The 18,240-nt window shown below is 43.2% G+C and overlaps 1 protein-coding gene across 3 annotated transcripts in view; it reads left to right on the top strand.

Moving 5' to 3' along the window:
* The window catches only part of STARD9 (StAR related lipid transfer domain containing 9), a 149,491-nt gene that overhangs the window by 8,018 nt on the left and 123,233 nt on the right, over window positions 1–18,240 (top strand). For all 3 annotated transcript variants that reach the window (XM_032176011.2, XM_058427310.1, XM_058427311.1), the window contains exons 2-3: window positions 395–464; window positions 2,581–2,697. In XM_032176011.2, coding sequence (XP_032031902.1) covers window positions 395–464; window positions 2,581–2,697 — 187 coding nt within the window. The remainder of the gene's footprint in view (window positions 1–394; window positions 465–2,580; window positions 2,698–18,240) is intronic.

Raw genomic sequence — 18,240 nt, 5'->3', positions numbered from 1 at the left:
ACTGATAGGTGTGTGACCTTGGACAAGTTACGTAATTTCTCTCAGCTTTAGTCCTCTGCCTGTAAAAATGTTATGTTAGCAAGCTATGTCAGGAGGGTATGTAGGAGGATAGCATAAGATGAAGAACAATATGTAGTGCCCCTAATACAGTGCCTCACACATAGAGGGTACTAAATGTGAATGTGAGCTGTTCCAGAGCCAAATTGTAAAGATCCAGGGAAGCATGCCAGTTAGGGGACTGCTTGATGTGACGCTTATAGCCATTTATGGAGACAGACGCTTCTTTTAAGGGTACAGCAGTAGGGAAATATTTTGTCCCACTAGCACTGGTTCCAGCTTCTTTTTTCTTGATTTAAAAAAAAACATTTCTTCTGAGTTTGGGTCTTGTTTCTAGGGAGACCAAAGAAGGGGGAAGAATTATTGTGGAAGTTGATGGCAAAGTGGCAAAAATCAGGAATTTAAAGGTAAGCCTGAAATTGTTTTTCATTTTCTTTCCACTGAGGAGCTAATATTGTTACAGGGGCTTCCAGGCTGAAGGTGTATATGTGAATGTGTTTAGAGTTGGGGAGGAAGGGGTATATAAGGGTAATAGGGGGAGGAGCTTGCGCCAATCATAAAGCAAATGAAGAAATCAAGAAAGAAGTGCAGGGCATTTGGCTGCTGCAGCCTAAGTTTTATCAAATAGGGTGCAACTGTTTTGGAAATTAGTTGGTAGATGCTTTGAAAGTAAACGTGGGATGTTTTGGGGGCAATAGTTAACTTAAATCGTGCTGCAGGCAATCCATATTCTATTTAACCCACCTGACCACCAGTTAAACTTCGTCCTAATCTTTTCAGTTGATACCACTTTATCTAGAGACATTATTAGGGATTGTAGTATGCACCTGGTAATGCAGGGTTTCTTTTAGCTATACTGAGATCCAAGTAACATCTTTCAGATCCCAGAAAGAAGAGAGTCAGTCACTAGCCTGGGTTTTGTTACAGATTCTCTTTCACAGATCTGACTGAACTTTGAGTCATAATTGGACAGACTTTTGGAACTTCCTTCCATACCCCTCAGTCTCCCTTAGGGCTAATTTTCTCCATCCTGTTCCTCCATTTACTAGGCAAACAGAAGATGGAGGGGTTTCTTTCTTTCTGGGCCTTGGAGAGTGGAGAGAGACTGGGGAAGCTGACCATGTAACTGTTGCTATAGTCAGCTTGCAGGTGGTACTCAGCATTCCCGAGAGCTGAGGAAACTGGCAAAAGTGAGAGTTATTTGGACCCCAGTCTTCACAGTCATGCCTGCTCTCTTGTTACTCCTGTGATGTGCTGTGTTTCCTCTTGTCAGTAGTTCTCTGCTAAAAAACAATGGGGACCTACCAGACTTTCAACAGGGCTCCCCAGGGACAAAGGACCTTTTATTCTCTCCTGTCTCTTATTTATATCTCTGTTGCCTAATCACTTCAGCTGCTTTGTTGTAAGATTCTCATGTTTTTGGTTCTTAAGAATAAGTCTCAGCCAAGATCAAACTTTAATCTGCCTTCTGCACACCTCCCTGGCTGCTGACTTCCCTGTGGTCAGTTATCCACGAAGAATCTCTTAATCATTCTGGCAGCCTCATTCTTCTGTAGTTTATGATGGCTAGTGGCAGGGTTGTCTTTCCCTGTCCAGAGTGTATAAGATAAGGCATTTCTGTGAATAATGCCATTCTCCTCAGTACCTGGAGGTCAGTGCAAGGCCAAGCTCTGGCTCTACTCTCATCTACCTTGAGCAGCTAGATTGCTTCTGACTCTTCTGTCCAATGTGGTATCTAATTGGGGGTTGAATATTCCAGGAACCTCAGTGAAAGCCCCAGGTTGATGAAGCCTGTCAGGCACTATGGCCAAACTACTCACATATTCCCAGTATCCTCTGCAGAAATACTTAGGAAAGAAATAATACAGGTTGAACATCTTAATTTGAAAATTTGAAATCTGAAATCCTTCAAAATCTGAAGCTTTTTGAATGCTGACATGACGCCATGAGTGGAAAGTTTCACCGCTGGCTTCATGTGATGGGTTGCAGCCAAAACTGTTTCATGAACAAAATTATTAAAAAATATTGTATAAAATTACCTTCAAGCTGTGTTTATAAAGTGTATATGAAACATAAAAGGATTTCATGTTTAGACTTGGATTCATCCCCAAGATATCTCATTATGTATATGCAAATATTCCAAAATCCAAAAAAATCTGAAATCCAAAAAGATCTGAAACAGTTCTGGTCCCAAGCATTTCAAAGAAGGGACATTCAACCTGTAGTGATAAGAAGATGCCCAGAGCGAGAGAGGCTTTCTCTCCCAAGCTTTACCACATCTCATATAGTTGGTTCATATGTAGGCAGATATATGATAGAATGACAGACAAATTTAGTTATCTGTGCTTTATTTGTATCTAATATGATGGAGACAAAGGTTACCTTTTCTTTTTCAGGAAGATAATATAAACAGTCTCATGACCAGGCCAAGTCTCTCTAGCTATGGTAGAGGGTGATCGAGTGCCACTGGCCAGATTCTAATATTATGGTAGAAAAGACACTGGATCCTATGTTTGATTTTAGGTGGACAATCGACCAGATGGCTTTGGGGACTCCCGGGAGAAGGTTATGGCATTTGGCTTTGATTACTGCTACTGGTCAGTCAACCCAGAGGATCCCCAGTTTGCATCTCAAGATGTGGTAATATCATTTATTATTTTTCTTTCACTCTTCTCAGTTCTTTTTTTATGTATATTTAAGATGTTTGTTATAAAGATACTTTGCAAGGTTAGTATAGCACAATTGTACAGATTGGAAGTACTCTAATTGGTACTTTAAGAAAATTTTGAAATAACTAACAGATTTTCAAAAAGAAGAAACTTCAATACATCAAGAAACCATTGGCCTTTTCAAGTAACCATTTTCATGGTATCATTAAGAAAAGCTTATTTCAAATGCGGTAATATTATCGTGTATTTCCTCATTTCTTCATAACTGGATAATCATTGGGAAATTAACATGAAATCTGAGTCCTGGCTATTTCTTATGATACTTTTGTCTGAAACTAATGATGTTTTGGTCTGAGAAATGGTAGTGAGAGGTATCACTTCCAGAAAGAACAAAGAAGGTGGGAAAAGACTGCTTGAACAGGACATCAGAGTTGGCTAGTGTCCATTTAGGCTTGAGCCTCCTCATGATTCAGGTGGATATAAGTTAGTTCAGGTAGTGTTCTGCTCCTATGGTAGGTGAATAGCCATGTATTATGTGCAGCGCAAGGGAATTATAGAGATTAGTATCTTCTTTGAACCTTAGGCTTGTACTTGTCCTCCTAGGCAGGGTGGAAAAGGGCTAGACAGCTGGTCAGCCATCCTGCAAGGTAGGTAGGAGGCAGGTGAATCTGTCGATCTGCTGTTTGAGCAGCCAAGGCTTTGCCAGCTGAGCCTGTTGGTCACCTGTCATGTGTCTTGTGGTTCTGCTTAGCTCTCTGTCAAGTTTCTAAGGCAGCAGGAGCTCTGGCCAGTGGGTCTACAGGACTTCTCTGTTTCTCTGAAGCAGCAGTGTTGTCTTGGTTTGATCACTGTTAAAGGCCACGTACTCAGTCCCCATCATGGCCAGCAAGCCTTGCCTTATTCACTTCTGTGGCCACAGAGAGTAGCCCTTGCCCCAGCAGCTATCAGGGTACTTTGCAAAAGTCCAGATCTAAAATTGGAAAAGCCATTTACTCGGCCTTTCATGGTTCATTGTCATCATATCACATATGAAAGAAAAGACTATGGGAATATATCCTTGGGAAATGCTACTGGAAATAGAAATATTTTTGGGGAAACCTGGACAGTCATTGCCTAGGATTCTATGTAACTTTGAATAAAAAGTCAAAGTATGTTTTCTGACAAGTATTTCAGTCTTTCATAAAACTTTTTTTTTTGTTTTTGTTTTTTTTTGTTTGTTTGTTTTTTGATGGGGAGCCGGGAGGCAGAGATAATCTTGCTCTGTTGCCCAGGCTGGAATGCAGTGGCATGATCTCAGCTCACTTCAGCCTCTTTCTTCTGGGCTGAAAGTGATCTTTCCACCACAGCCTCCTGAGTAGCTGGGAGTACAGGTTTGTGCCCCCATGCCCAGCTAATTTTTGTATTTTTTGTAGAGACAGGTTTTCATCATGTTGCCCAGGCTGGTCTTGAACTCCTCAGCTCAAGCAATTATCCTACCTCGGCCTATCAAAGTGCTGGAATTATAGGCATGAGTAACTGCACCCAGCTATAAAGCTTTTAATAATTATGTCAAAGGAACAACATTATCAAGTCTGAGTGACTTAGAGGAGACAGTACTGATTTTCTGCTATTGTAGACTTCTGAAGATGATTGAATATTTCTAAATCAGATATAGATATTTCTAAATTTAAATATTTCTAAATTACCCCATTCTTCCCTTCTGAAAGGAACACACAGAAATAAGACCCTAGACCACTGTGGGATTTGCTGTCACAGTGGGCCTCTTCTGTTATATAAGCATCTCACCTTTGTAGTCCTAATGTGTTTGCTGTTAATGCTCAGTACAAAAGAGCAGTGTGGACATTACCTGCCCTCCACTGACTCTTCTCTGTCCTTTTGAATATGAGGACAGGGGCAGGTCTAGGCTTGTCTTGTGGCCCTTGATTGATTGATTGATTGATTGATTGATTTTATTATTTTTTGGGGGGATGGAGTTTCGCTCTTGTTGCCCAGCCTGGAGTGCAATGGCACCATCTCGGCTCACTACAACTTCTCCTCCTGGGTTCAAGCGATTCTCCTGCCTCAGCCTTCCGAGTAGCTGGGATTACAGGCATGTGCCACCACGCCTGGCTAATTTTGTATTTTTAGTAGAGACGAGGTTTCTCCATGTTGGTCAGGCTGATCTCGAACTCCTGACCTCAAGTGATCCGCCCACCTCACCCTCCCAAAGTGCTGGGGTTACAGGCAGGAGTCACCACGCCAGGCCGGCCCTTGATTTTTTATCCCAGCACTCAAGTGTGTATGAGGCATCTGGTTACTAGTATTTGTAACCATTCCCTTGAGCTCCTCCAAGAAGAACCAGCAAAGTAACTAACTTTCAGTAAGAAAGATGGGATTCCTATAATAGTCCACAGTTGTGACTATATTTGTGGCATAGAAGACAGTGGCCTTTCTGTTAGCAGAAAGTATGAGCATTCTGATAGCTGTTTGAGGCCTCCCTGGCCATGGCATATGTGTGGCTGTTCTGTACATAAGAGGAATTAACTATTTTGTATAACATTTGATAAATCAGTCATCTTGGAGGGGGTGTGTGAATGTGTTAAAATTTTATATGTTTATGTGTGTGGGTATGTGTGTATTAGTATCAATAAGCTTGAGTATGAGTTTGGTTGTGAGTCGCGTATTTTACATTTATGTGTCTTAACTGTATAAAAATCTAGTGAAAGCCCAAAAGGCCATAGAGGAGGGAAATTAATAAATATGATTCTTCTTTTGCCTGATTTGAAATTTAATGGAAAGATCAAATGAGATCCAGACAGGAAGCCTGTGCAGAGAGATAAAACCAGTGTCTCCTGAGGTTTCTTCTGGCTTGTTTATTAGTTGTCTGAGTCCCTCATTGGTCCCAAGAGGAGTTAGGATAGGAAAGAGAAGGAAGGGAACCTCTGTCACAAGCTGGAGTGGAGCCGGAGGTCCCAGAGTGGTGGCAGGACTCATATCTACATGATACAATCAGAGGGCCTCACTGCTTTAACACAGAAATTGGAACTCAGATTTAGCCCTAATCACTATGGCTCTGAGGCCACCACGGGTAGGAAAGGTGGAATCCATACAATCTTAGGACTTGGGGTGGAAAAGAATTTGGATGTAATCCAGTTTATCCTCTCCACAGCGTTTTTTTTTTGCGGGGGGGAGTTGGGGGGTGGGTGGACATAGTCTTAGTCACCCAGGCTGGAGTGCAGTGGCTCAATCTTGGCTTGCTGCAACCTCCGCCTCCTGGGTTCCAGCGATTCTTGTGCCTCAGCCTCCTGAGTAGCTGAGACTACAAGTGTGTGCCACCATGCTCAACTGATTTTTGTATTTTTAGTAGAGACAGGGTTTCACCATGTTGGCTAGGCTGGTCTCGAACTCCTGACCTCAAGTAATCCACCTGCCTTGGCCTCCCAAAGTGCTGGGATTACAGGCGTGAGCCACCGTGTCCAGCTCTCCACAGCATTAGTGATCAAATTTTGAGGGGAGGGGTCAGTCTATTGAAGTATAATTTAGATATAGTGAAAGATTTACCTTTTTTTCTTTTTTAACAATTATTTATTATTTTTAATAGAGATAGGATCTTGCTGTATTGTCTAGGCTGGTCTTGAACTCCTGGGCTCCAGTGATCCTCCCGCCTTGGCTTCCCAAAGTGTTGGGATTATAGGCATGAGCCAGCACGCTTGGCCAAATTCACCTTTTTAGTGTACAGTAACACATTCAGGTGTGTAACTGACACTACAATCAATATACAAAATAGTCTATCATCCCAAAAATTGCTTCATGCTTTTTTATAGTCTGTTTCCCCAGCCCCTCACAATGACTGATCTATTTTCTGTCCCTACAGTTTTATCAGTTCCAGAACGTCATAAAAATGGAATCAAACAGTATGTAGTTGTTTGAATCTGGCTTCTTTCACTTTGCATAATATATTTGAGATTCATCCTTTTTTTTTTTTTTCTTTGAGATGGAGTTTCGCTCTTGTTGTCTAGGCTGGAGTGCAGTGGTGCGATCATGGCTCACTGCAACCTCTGCCTTCTGGTTTCAAGTGATTCTCTGGCCTCAGCCTCCTGAGTAGTTGGGATTACAGGTGCCTGCCACCATGCCCAGCTAATTTTTGTATTTTTAGTAGAGATGGGGTTTCACTATGTTGGCCAGGCTTGTCTCGAACTCCTGACCTTGTGATCCACCTGCCTTGGCCTCCCAAAGTGCTGGGATTACAGCCGTGAGCCACCACGCCTGGCCAAGATTCATCTTTACTGTTGTGTGTGTCACATCTTCTAACCTTGATTCTTTTTTTTTTTGAGACCGGGTCTCATTCTGTCACTCAGGCTGGAGTAGGGTGGCGCAGTCACAGCTCACTGCAGCCTCAACCTGCCGAACTTAAGTGATCCTCCCACCTCAGCCTCCTGAGTAGCTGGAACTACAGATACGTGTGCCACCAGGCTCGGCTAAGTTTTGTAGTTTTTGTAGAGATGTGGTCTCACTGTGTTGCTCAGGCTGGTCTCGAACTCCTGGGCTCAAGCAATCTGCCTGCCTTGGCCTCCCAAAGTGCTGGGATTACAGGTGTGAGCCACCACAGCTGACCTTCTTGATTCATATTTATTTAAATTATCTGCTCTCCCAAAAGGAATCTCCTGACTTTGGAAGCATGGATTCTAACTGTAAAGGATACAGTGTGTCTTTCATCCCTAGGTTTCTTCTTGTTACAAAAGAAGGACTGCTCAGAAATATGACACTGATTTCAGATATCAAAATATCTGAGGGAACTATCTAAATTTCCCTTAGTGGATATGGAGGGAGTATCCAAATATCTGACTTTAGGGGGATTTAGAGCAACATCTTAAGAAGCCGTTCAGAGATAGATGTTGACAAGAATGTCACCTGATCAGTGTTGGTGCTTGTGTTAGTCTGTTTTGTGTTGTTATAAAGGAATACCTGAGGCTTAGTAATTTATAAAGAAAAGAGTTTTATTTGGCTCCCAGTTCTGCAGGCTGTACTGATAGCATTGTGCCAGTATCTGCTGTTGCTGAGGGTTCAGAGATCATCCAGTTGTAACAGAAGGGGAAGGAGACAGTCATGTCACAGCGAGAGGGAGAGAGCGAGAGATGGGAGGGAGGCCACTCTCTTAAACAGCCAGCTCCAGTGTGAACTAATAGAGCGAGAATGCACTCATTACTGTGGGGAGGGGACCAGGCCATTCATGAGGGGGTCTGTCCCCATGACCCAAACACTTCTCAGCAGGCCCCACCTCCAACATCGGGGGTCACATTTCAACATGAGATTTGGAGGGGACAGATACACAAACTGTATCAGTGCTGCCTTGTCATAGCCTCTTAGTATGTTAGAGTTCGAAGAGAACTTGTTAGTCATCTAGGCCAGAATTTGTTGACCTCAGCGCTGTTGACATTTTGACCATATAATTCTTTGTTGTGGGGGTCTGTACTGTGCATTGTAGAATGTTTAGCAGCATTCCTGGCCTCTACCCACTTGATGCCAGTAGCAATCCCCCAACTGTGACAATAAAAAACATGTCCAGGCAGAGCATGGTGGCTCACGCCTGTAATCCCAGCACTTTGGGAGGCCGAGGCCGGTGGGTCACCTGAGGTCAGGAGTTCGAGACCAGCCTGGCCAACGTGGCGAAACCCTGTCTCTACTAAAGATACAAAAAATAGCCAGGCATGGTGGTGCATGCCTGTAATCCGAGCTACTCGGGAGGCTGAGGCAGGAGAATTGCTTTAACCCGGGAAGTGGTGGTTGCAGTAAGCCGAGATCACACCACTGCACTCCAGCCAGGGCAACAGAGCAAGTCTCCATCTTAAAAAAAAAAAAAAAAAAAAAGTCCAGACATTAGCCACTAATCTAGGCCAACCCTCATATGTTACAGATCTGGCCATGTAATTTATGGCATTATACAGGTGGTTAGTGCTCAAGCTGGAACAGACCCAGGCTTCCTTATGGTGGTCTTTTTATTGCATTGTATCATTCTCTGTCTTTTTATATTTACTTTACAGCCTCAAAAGATAGGTTCAAAGGTAAAATTCCTTAGTGCTTTGGCACTCTTCCTGGTCCTTAGTGGTGAAATGCCTGAGTAAATAGATCAGTTGTCACCAACTAGGGACTACTAGAGGACAAGTCAGCTACTGCAAGTTCTACTGAGAGGCAGCTTTATTTGTTAAATGCCTATTGATAGCCAGATACAATTGTAAATGTTTATCACTTCATTCACGTTCTGTTAGATCTATATTATTTACTCCATTTTATAGATAAAGAAACTGAGGCACAGAACATTTATAAGACTTGCCAGTAAGTGGTGGAGCAAGAATTCAAATTCAAGACTGTTTAAATTTTATGTCATTTCCACTAAACCTCACTGACTCTCAAAAAAAAAAAAAAAAAATACCATTTAGCCTACTAGTGATCTGATCATCTCTTTATGTATATTTGATATAATTTCTTAAATACCCTAAAAGGTAGAGGATTTTATCCCCCTTTTATAGTGGAGGAAATTTAGGCTTAGAGAAGTTATATGATCTGCCAAAGTTACATAGTAAGATGTGAATTCTAGATTCAAACACAGGATCATCTGACTGCAAAGTTCATATTCAACACTATGCTACAGTACAAAAAGAAAATGAAGGATATGGGAAAAGGAAGAGTTGGAAAACTGGAGAGGGGGAAAGAGAGAGAAAAGACTATAGTGAATGGGATGTGGTTGGGGATTATAGCACCTGTCTTGTCCATTACTCCTTGACCCTGGTGTCAGCTTTCCATTTTTTTTCTTTTTCTTTTTTCTTTTTTTTTGAGACAGAGTCTCTGTCAACCAGGCTGGAGTGCAGTGGTGCGATCTTAGCTCACTGCAACCTCTGCCTTCCAGTTTCTGGCAATTCTTCTGCCTCAGCCTCCCGAGTAGCTGGGATTACAGGTGTGTGCCACCATACCCGGCTAATTTTTGTATTTTTAGTAGAGACGGGGTTTCTGCATGTTGGCCAGGCTCGTCTCGAACTCCTGATCTCAAGTGATCCACCCATCTCGGCCTCCCAAAGTGCTGGGATTACAGGCGTGAGCCACCACACCTGGCCAGCTTTCCATTCTTCTTTTTGAGACGGAGTCTCGCTCTGTCGCCCAGGCTGGAGTGCAGTGGCGCAATCTCGGCTCGCTGCAAGCTCCGCCTCCCAGGTTCACGCCATTCTCCTGCCTCAGCCTCTCCGAGTAGCTGGGACTACAGGCGCCTGCCACCACGCCCGGCTAATTTTTTGTATTTTTGGTAGAGACGGGGTTTCACAGTGGTCTTGATCTCCTGACCTCGTGATCCGCCCGCCTCGGCCTCCCAAAGTGCTGGGATTACAAGCGTGAGCCACCGTGCCTGGCCCAGCTTTCCATTCTTAAGGCAAGTCATTATTGGTCTAAATGCTGTTTTCAGTATTTGTTAATATTTGGACTTGCAGCAGAAGCTTTTCTTCAAAATTGGCCTGTATTTTTTCTGGCTTGAATCTGTATTAAAGTCAATTTGCTTCTCTGAAATTAAACCTGGACTTGAATTCAGGCAGTCAGTTATTGACTAGCTTACTTTGGGCAAGTTGCTTGTCCTCTTTGTATTCTAGTTTCTTCATCTCTAAAATAGAGATCATATATGCCTCAAAGAGTTATTGTGAGGAGGAAATGAAATAATTAAAGTGCCCAGCCCAGTACTTGGCACCTTGGCATCAAATGAGTTTGTGAGTGCTGTGCCTTGGGTCGCTGCTGTGATTGCCATTATCATACATAGTACAAGAGAAGCAAGGCTCGTGATATTTTTCTGAGTCGAACTAGATTTGGAAACCTCTTTTTTGAATCTGGTTATGATCGCTTCTGGGACCATCCTGCTCCATTTGGAAAACTAACTTCCCTCCCTTCCTCCTGGTGAGGAACATCTGTTGGAGCAGGAGTCCTCTGCTCCGGTGTATTGTGTTTGGGTGACTGTGTGTTTGTAAAACTTTCCATGAGGAGTATTAGCTCAGCTTTACCCACCAGGGCCTGAAAGTGGCTGTTTAAAGCAAATGCAGACTGAGTCAACAAAAATCGTGTCTATGAACAAAAAGCTAACCGCTCTTCATGGAAAGAATTGCTCCTATTCTTCTGGAAATCTTTATTTTAAAATGGTCTGTTACTTAGCTAAAACACTTGTAGCATTTCCAGACCAAAAAAAAAAAAAATCACATTGAGTGAGCAGGAGATTTTTGTCTGAATTCAAAACAACAACTGTCTCCAAAATTGAAAGTATTTTAGTAGTAATATGGTTGTGCTTCTTTTTTTTTTTTTTCTGAGTCAGAGTCTCACTCTGTTGCCCAGGCTGGAATGCAGTGGTGCGATCTCGGCTCACTGCAAGCTCCGCCTCCCGGGTCCACGCCATTCTGCTGCCTCAGCCTCCCGAGTAGCTGGGACTACAGGCGCCCGCCACCATGCCCAGCTAACTTTTTTTTTTTGTATTTTTAGTAGAGATGGGGTTTCACCGTGTTAGCCAGGATGGTCTCGATCTCCTGACCTTGTGATCCGCCCGCCTCGGTCTCCCAAAGTGCTGGGATTACAGGCATGAGCCACCGCGTGGTTGTGCTTCTTGTTGTTTTAATATTTGTTTGGTCTCCACAATATACTGAACACCAAACAACACACAGAATACCTCATTACCTATGTCAAGGAGCCCTGAGAGAGAGTGAGCAAGTGAGAGTGAGAGAGACAGATGGAGAAAAGAGAGTGTGCTATAGATTCTTTGGTGAATATCTTTTCTAATTCTGGACTTCGGTGTGAGGATGTCAGGAACCTGGAGAGGCTTCAGAGGGAAGCCACACATACTCCCTGAAATGATTACAGGGCTGGACTGCAGGAACCAAGAGGAGCCACTATTAGTGTAGTATTACCTCATGGACATTCCGCATGCGATTATTCAATAAAGGAATGTTGACCCTGCGATGGGAAGGCAGAGATGATAATGCTCCATAAGTTCTGAACATGAGGAGTTTTACAGTTTCTGGAACATGAGAACCAGCTGGTCTTTGTTTTCATTAGGATAAAAGAGATTTCAGTTAAATTGCAGAAAATTGTACGTAACTAGGACACGAAGAGTAACTTGTACAGAATTTTTGAATCCCGATACATAGTAGCTAAATAGCTTGACTTTAGAATTCCAGAATATTAATACTGGAAGAAATGTTAAGAGACCATTCAAGATACTTACTTTCAGGTTGAAGGTCTAGAGAGACAAAATAACAGTTACAAGTTTTTTTTGTTTGTTTTCTTTTTGGCAAGTCCAGAATTGTTCTTGATGTGGCTAGGAAATCCTGTTGTTTATTCTAATGGTAGGGGCCATGAACTGCAACACAATGGTCCTAGCATAACAGGTAATGTGCCACTAGCAGAATCTCAAGAAAAGATCTTGTTCTTTAGATCTAACCTGTCCCTGGCTCTGTAGTCAACTGGGATGAGGAAATGGCACTGTTGCCATCTAGTAGTATGGGGAAGTATTCCATACCTGTTGTTATGAGTTCTCTAATGTGACCAGGTGTGATTAGATACTGCTGCCATAAAAGCAGCATTTCTGTTTGGGAAACCCCAACCCATTACAAAATGATAACAAGTGATCTATTATCTGCTGCCTCAGAAAGTAAGCAGCATGAGCTGGAGAGATGGACTGTGACCCTCACTTCTTTTATGCCTTACTTTTCTTGTATCTGCTGAACTTGGAGTGTGAATGAAGGCTTTGGGGAAGGTGGAAGAATGACTGAAACTGAGGAGGTACCCTTGAGGAGCTAGAGGAGAGGGAAACATGAAGAACAAACTAAGGTGAGGAGGAATTTGAGAGCTCACAGAGGGGTGGGCACTGTTAGGATTGTGTCACCTTTTTACAGCAGGTATCTCCATTTTAGGGATAGGAACAGGCTCAGATTTGTTGCATTATTGTTTAAGGTCATACAACCAAGTGATGGAAGCAGCAATCAAACCTTGACTGTGTGACTCCATGGTCCAAGCTCTTGCACACTATACCACATACTCTATTCCTGTATTTCCAGTGCTGCACATCTTCCATTATCAATCAACGGCTATTAATTATTCAATTAAAGGTTCAATGGATGACTGACAAGATAGGACTCTGCCTTCTTGAATTTTGCTGCCTGTTTTGGGAAGGCCTCATAGTTTGCCTAAGTTAAAGAACCACAGATGCCAATCAGTTTCTTTGTGCATCCCCTTTTTCTGATGCATGTATGTGCTAGAGGAGCTGGGGAGCATGTGGATTCAAAGCAGCATTTTCTCATGAATATTTGCAGAGCTTTGTACATTCCATCACTAGTGCTGTTTTTTTTCCAACCAAGATGGAGACAGAAGTCAAAAGGAGAGAAGTTTATAAGAAAAAGGCTTTTTGTGCAGTAATCAGTTGGAGCTCTGCAGAGCTGAGTGGAAGAAGGGAGGGGTTACCTTGAGTGTTTCAGTATGTCCCTCTGCCAGCAGCACAGCTGTTTGGTTCCATAAGCATGTCCGTAAGCTGGATTTTAATCTAACTTGTTTTTTCCCTCTTTAGAAACTTGACTGTGAATCTTTAAAGAGTAATTTTCGGACTCGTAGAAACATCTGAAAGATAGAGATTCTTGACAATGTTTGCTGCTCATGGCACATGCCTATGCAAAAATGAACAGTGGAAACTAGAGAAATCTTTTTTTTTTTTTTTTTTGAGACAGAGTCTCGCTGTCGCCCAGGCTGGAGTGCAGTGGCGCGATCTCGGCTCACTGCAGGCTCTGCCGCCCGGGGTTCACGCCATTCTCCTGCCTCAGCCTCTGGAGTAGCTGGGACTACAGGTGCCTGCCACCTCGCCCGGCTAATTTTTTGTATTTTTAGTAGAGACGGGGTTTCACTGTGTTAGCCAGGATGGTCTCGATCTCCTGACCTCGTGATCCCCCTGCCTCGGCCTCCCAAAGTGCTGGGATTACAGGCATGAGCCACCGCGCCCGGCCTAGAGAAATCTTTTAAAATGCCAAAGCTTATGTGGATTTTTCCGCCTGTCAGACAAGGGTAATGGAAATTCCTTGTGGTCGCTAGAGCCCATGAGATCCAGGCTGGAGAGAGAGGTTATCTGTAGGGGAGACATGCCCAAAGCTTGATAGTCATTTGCAGATGACCAAGGGCAGCCTAAGCATAAATAGAGTTCCTAAGACAGTTGTCCTTGATGTTACCCCATTTTTCTCTTGCTTGGATCTGCAATGCTGAAAATTCCTTATACTCGCCCTTTGTCCTTAAACTTGGGTTTGTGCTGGGTTTACAGCGATTGTCAGTTAATTGCTTGAGGAAGAGAAGTATGATGATGGTGATGATTACTTTGAGAGTCTTTGGACAAAATGATTTGCAAAATCATCTAAACAAGAGGATATAAAATGAACAGCAGCCCTTTGAGCAAAAGATCTTTATGTCCACCACAGTAGACAGGCATGCACAGGCAGACAGTGCTAACAGGTGCTAAATTTTCTTCCCACATACTTGCACAGTAAGCCTGTGTCCAAGTACCCTCTTAACCCTATTTCTGTAGTCCTCTGTTTGGGGGAGCCAGTGTAGCTGACCAACAAAAGGCTCCTTCTAAATACAACATTCAGAAAAGGGTTCAGAGAAAGTATGGGGAAAAAAATGGTTTCTCTCTAGTTCTGTGCTCAGCAGAAAGCAGATAATGGTATAAATGAAAATGTCAGCTAATTGATTAGCTTATTAAAATATTTTGCTTAAAGGCAATGTAAGATAACGGCAAAATATTCAAACAGTACAGAAGACTATAATGGTAAAACTAGAAAAGCCTTCCCTTTCTATACCTCCCACTCATCTTATTCTCTTTTTTTCTTTCTTTTTTTTTTTTTTTTTTGAGGCGGAGTCTTGCTCTGTTGCCCAGGCTGGAGTGCAGTGGCGCGATCTCGGCTCACTGCAAGCTCCACCTTCCGAGTTCATGCCATTCTACTGCCTCAGCCTCCCAAGTAGCTGGGACTACAGGCGCCCACCACCACGCCCGGCTTATTTTTTGTATTTTCAGTAGAGACGGGGTTTCACCGCGTTAGCCAAGATGGTCTCGATCTCCTGACCTCGTGATCCACCCGCCTCGGCCTCCCAAAGTGCTGGGATTACAGGCGTGAGCCACCGGGCCCGGCCACTCATCTTACTCTCTAAATGTATCCATTGCTTACAATTCTTTTGGTATCCTTCTCGATAGCATCTATTTCTTATTTTTCAAAGGAGTTAGCATATTAAGGAAATTGATTCATCTGTCATAGATACTGCAGACATTTTCCCTGTTTATACTTTTGTTTTGCTTCTGTTTATGATTGTGTGTGTGTGTATACATATTTTGTTTGTTTGAGACAAGGTCTCGTGCTGTTGCTCAGCCTGGAGTGTAGTGTCGTGATTATGGCTCACTTTAGCCTTGACTTCCCCGGCCTAAGCAATCCTCTTACCTGTCTCCCATGTAGCTGGGACCTTAAGTGTGTACTACTACTCTTGGATAATTTTGTAATGCCCAAGCTGGTCTTGAACTCCTGGGCTCCACCTTGGCCTCCCAAAGTGTTGGGATTATAGGCATAAGCCACCGCACCTGGCGCATGCATATACATGTATATATATATATATTTTTTGAGATGGATTCTCGCTGTGTCACCCAGGCTGGAGTGCAGTGGTGCGGTCTCGGCTCACTGCAACCTCTGCCTCCTGTGTTCAAGCGATTCTTCTGCCCCAGCCTCCCAGGTAGCTGGGATTACAGGTGCCTGCCACCATGCCTGGCTAATTTTTGTTTGTTTTTTTAGATAGAGTCTCGCTCTGTTGCCCAGACTGGAGTACAGTGGCACAATCTCGGCTCACTGCAACTTCTGTCCGCCTCCTGAGTTCAAGCGATTCTCCGCCTCAGCCTCCCGAGTAGCTGGGACTACAGACACCTGCCACCATGCCCAGCTAATTTTTATATTTTTTAGTAGAGACAGAGTTTCACCATGTTGGCCAGGCTGGTCTCGAACTCCTGACCTCAGATGATCTGCCCGCCTCAGCCTCCCAAAATGCTGGGATTTCAGGCGTGAGCCACAGTGCCCGGCCAATTTTTGTATTTTTAGTAAAGACGTGATTTCACCATGTTGGCCAGGCTAGTCTCGAATCCTGACCTCAGGTGATCTGCCCGCCTCAGCCTCCCAAAGTGCTGGGATTACAGGCGTGAGCCACTGCTCCCAGCCTCTGTGTGTGTGTGTGTGTGTGTGTGTGTGTGTGTGTGTGTATGTGCGTGTGTGTGTTTTTGAGATGGAGTCTCGCTCTGTCACCCAGGCTGGAGTGCAGTGGTGCGATCTCGGCTCACTGCAAGCTCCACCTTCCAGGTTCACACTATTCTCCTGCCTTAGCCTCCTGGGTAGCTGGGACTAAAGGCACCTGCCTGCCACCACGCCTGGCTAATTTTTTGTATTTTTAGTAGAGACGGGGTTTCACCATGTTAGCCAGGATGGTCTCGATCTCCTGACCTCGTGATCTGCCTGCCTCGGCCTCCCAAAGTGCTGGGATTACAGGCGTGAGCCACCGTGCCTGGCCCAGCCTATATTTTTAATGTAGTCAAATTTATCAACCTTTCTCTGTGGCTTCCTGGTGTGTTAGGCTTAGAAAGGCTTTCTCACTCTGAGATTATAAATGTATTCATCATGTTTTTTTTTTTCCTGGCATGGTAATGAATTTTTAAAATATTTACATATTTAATCTATTTGAAATTCTTTGGCATAAAAAATGAGGTAGGGCTTCAACTTTGTATTTTTTCCCCAGATAACTATCCAGTTGTCTGAATACTATTAGTTCATCTATTTTTTATTGATATACATATTTTGGGGGTACACGTGATATTTTGATACAATCTGTCATGATCAAATCAGGGTAGTTAGGATGGCCATTGCCTCAAACATTTATCTTTGTGTTGGGAGTGTTACAATTCTTCTCTTCAAGGTATATTGAAATATACAATAAATTATCATTACTTGTAGTTTTCTTACTGTGTTATTGTATACTAGACATACTTCTTCTGTCTAACACAGTACCATTTATTGAACACCCATTCTTTCTCCACTGAAGTGAAAGGCTACTTTTATCAGTTAATAAATTCCTATATATATTTGGGGTCTCTGTTTTTTTTTTTTTGGAAACCGAGTCTCACTCTGTCATCCAGGCTGGAGTGCAGTGGCACAATCTCAGCTCACTGCAACCTCCGCCTCCCAGGTTCAAATAATTGTCCTGCCTCAGCCTCCCAAGTAGCTGGGATTACAGGCCCCCACCACCATGCCTGGCTAATTTTTGTATTTTTAGTAGAAACAGGGTTTCACCATGTTGGCCAGGCTGGTCTCAAACTCCTGACCTCAGGTGCTCCACTCGCCTCGGCTTCCCAAAGTGCTGGGATTATGTGAGCCACCGTGCCCAGCGTATACTTGGGGGTCTCTTTTAAAACTCTGTTTTTTTTCCCTCAACTGTATTTTTGTGCCTGAACCATACTGTTTCAGAAAGTTTCAAATATACATGAAAACACCATCTTGTTTCACTACTTTTTAATATTGGTGAGGGCTCATTCTTTCTCAGACTGTCCTAGTTATTTTGGTTATTGCCCTTCCCCAAAATGCCATATATTTCTCTGCTTTTGCTTATACTGGCTCCTCTTCCTAGTGTATATTAATACATCTCACCTCTCCAGTTTCTATCGTACAAAATACTGCTTGTTCTTTAAGGTTCAGTTAAAATGATGCTTTCTCCGTGAAGTCACCATCTCTTGGATTCTCATAGTATCTTGTTACTCCCTTGTGATACATTCTGTTTACTAACTAAAGTTAATGCTCTTTGGATACAAGGCTTATCTATTTTATTAGTCTGAGTGATCCTTGAAGGCAGACTAGGTCTCATCTATCTTTGAACATGCCACATTTCCTAGCACAGTGACCATTCGTTCATTCATTCAGTAAGCATTTAGGAAGCAACACATGGGGTTTAGTGCTGCGAGGAATACGGAGTAGTAGATGTGATTCCTGCCCTCAAAAAGGCAGGAATTACAGTCTTATTGGGATTACCAGGCTTTAGGTACATAAAGATCATCAAGAATAACAAGCATTTAAGTGTTAAATTGTACTTAGAGTAAGTACTTAAGGAATCCAGAGGAATAACATATCCAAAGTTTGTTTTGAATGAGTTCAGGGAAGGTCATTTTGGTTGGAGGGTAAAGCTTGAAGACTCTAAGGCAGGAATGTACACGATGTGTTTGAGGGGATCAGGTGGTGCTAGTCTGGGTGAAACTAAGAGGATATAGTCACAGTGCCCATCTTTCCAAGTGTTTCAGGAGGCCAGACTCCTACATTTCACCTCTAAGCTGGTCCAGACTCCTAGAGGAGATGAAGACAAAACGGTTTCTCTGGTACAATGATAAAGTAGTTTCAGGAGCGTACTGGATACTTAGTTGAGTCCCCCATATATAGGACATGTCATCACTCCCATTCCAGGAAGCAAG

Source organism: Hylobates moloch, unplaced genomic scaffold (genome assembly GCF_009828535.3).
Source record: "Hylobates moloch isolate HMO894 unplaced genomic scaffold, HMol_V3 SCAFFOLD_14, whole genome shotgun sequence".
NCBI classification, from domain to species: Eukaryota; Metazoa; Chordata; class Mammalia; order Primates; family Hylobatidae; genus Hylobates; species Hylobates moloch.
The sequence above is the reverse complement of the archived record's forward strand: the minus strand, read 5'-3'. Positions and strand labels throughout refer to the sequence as shown.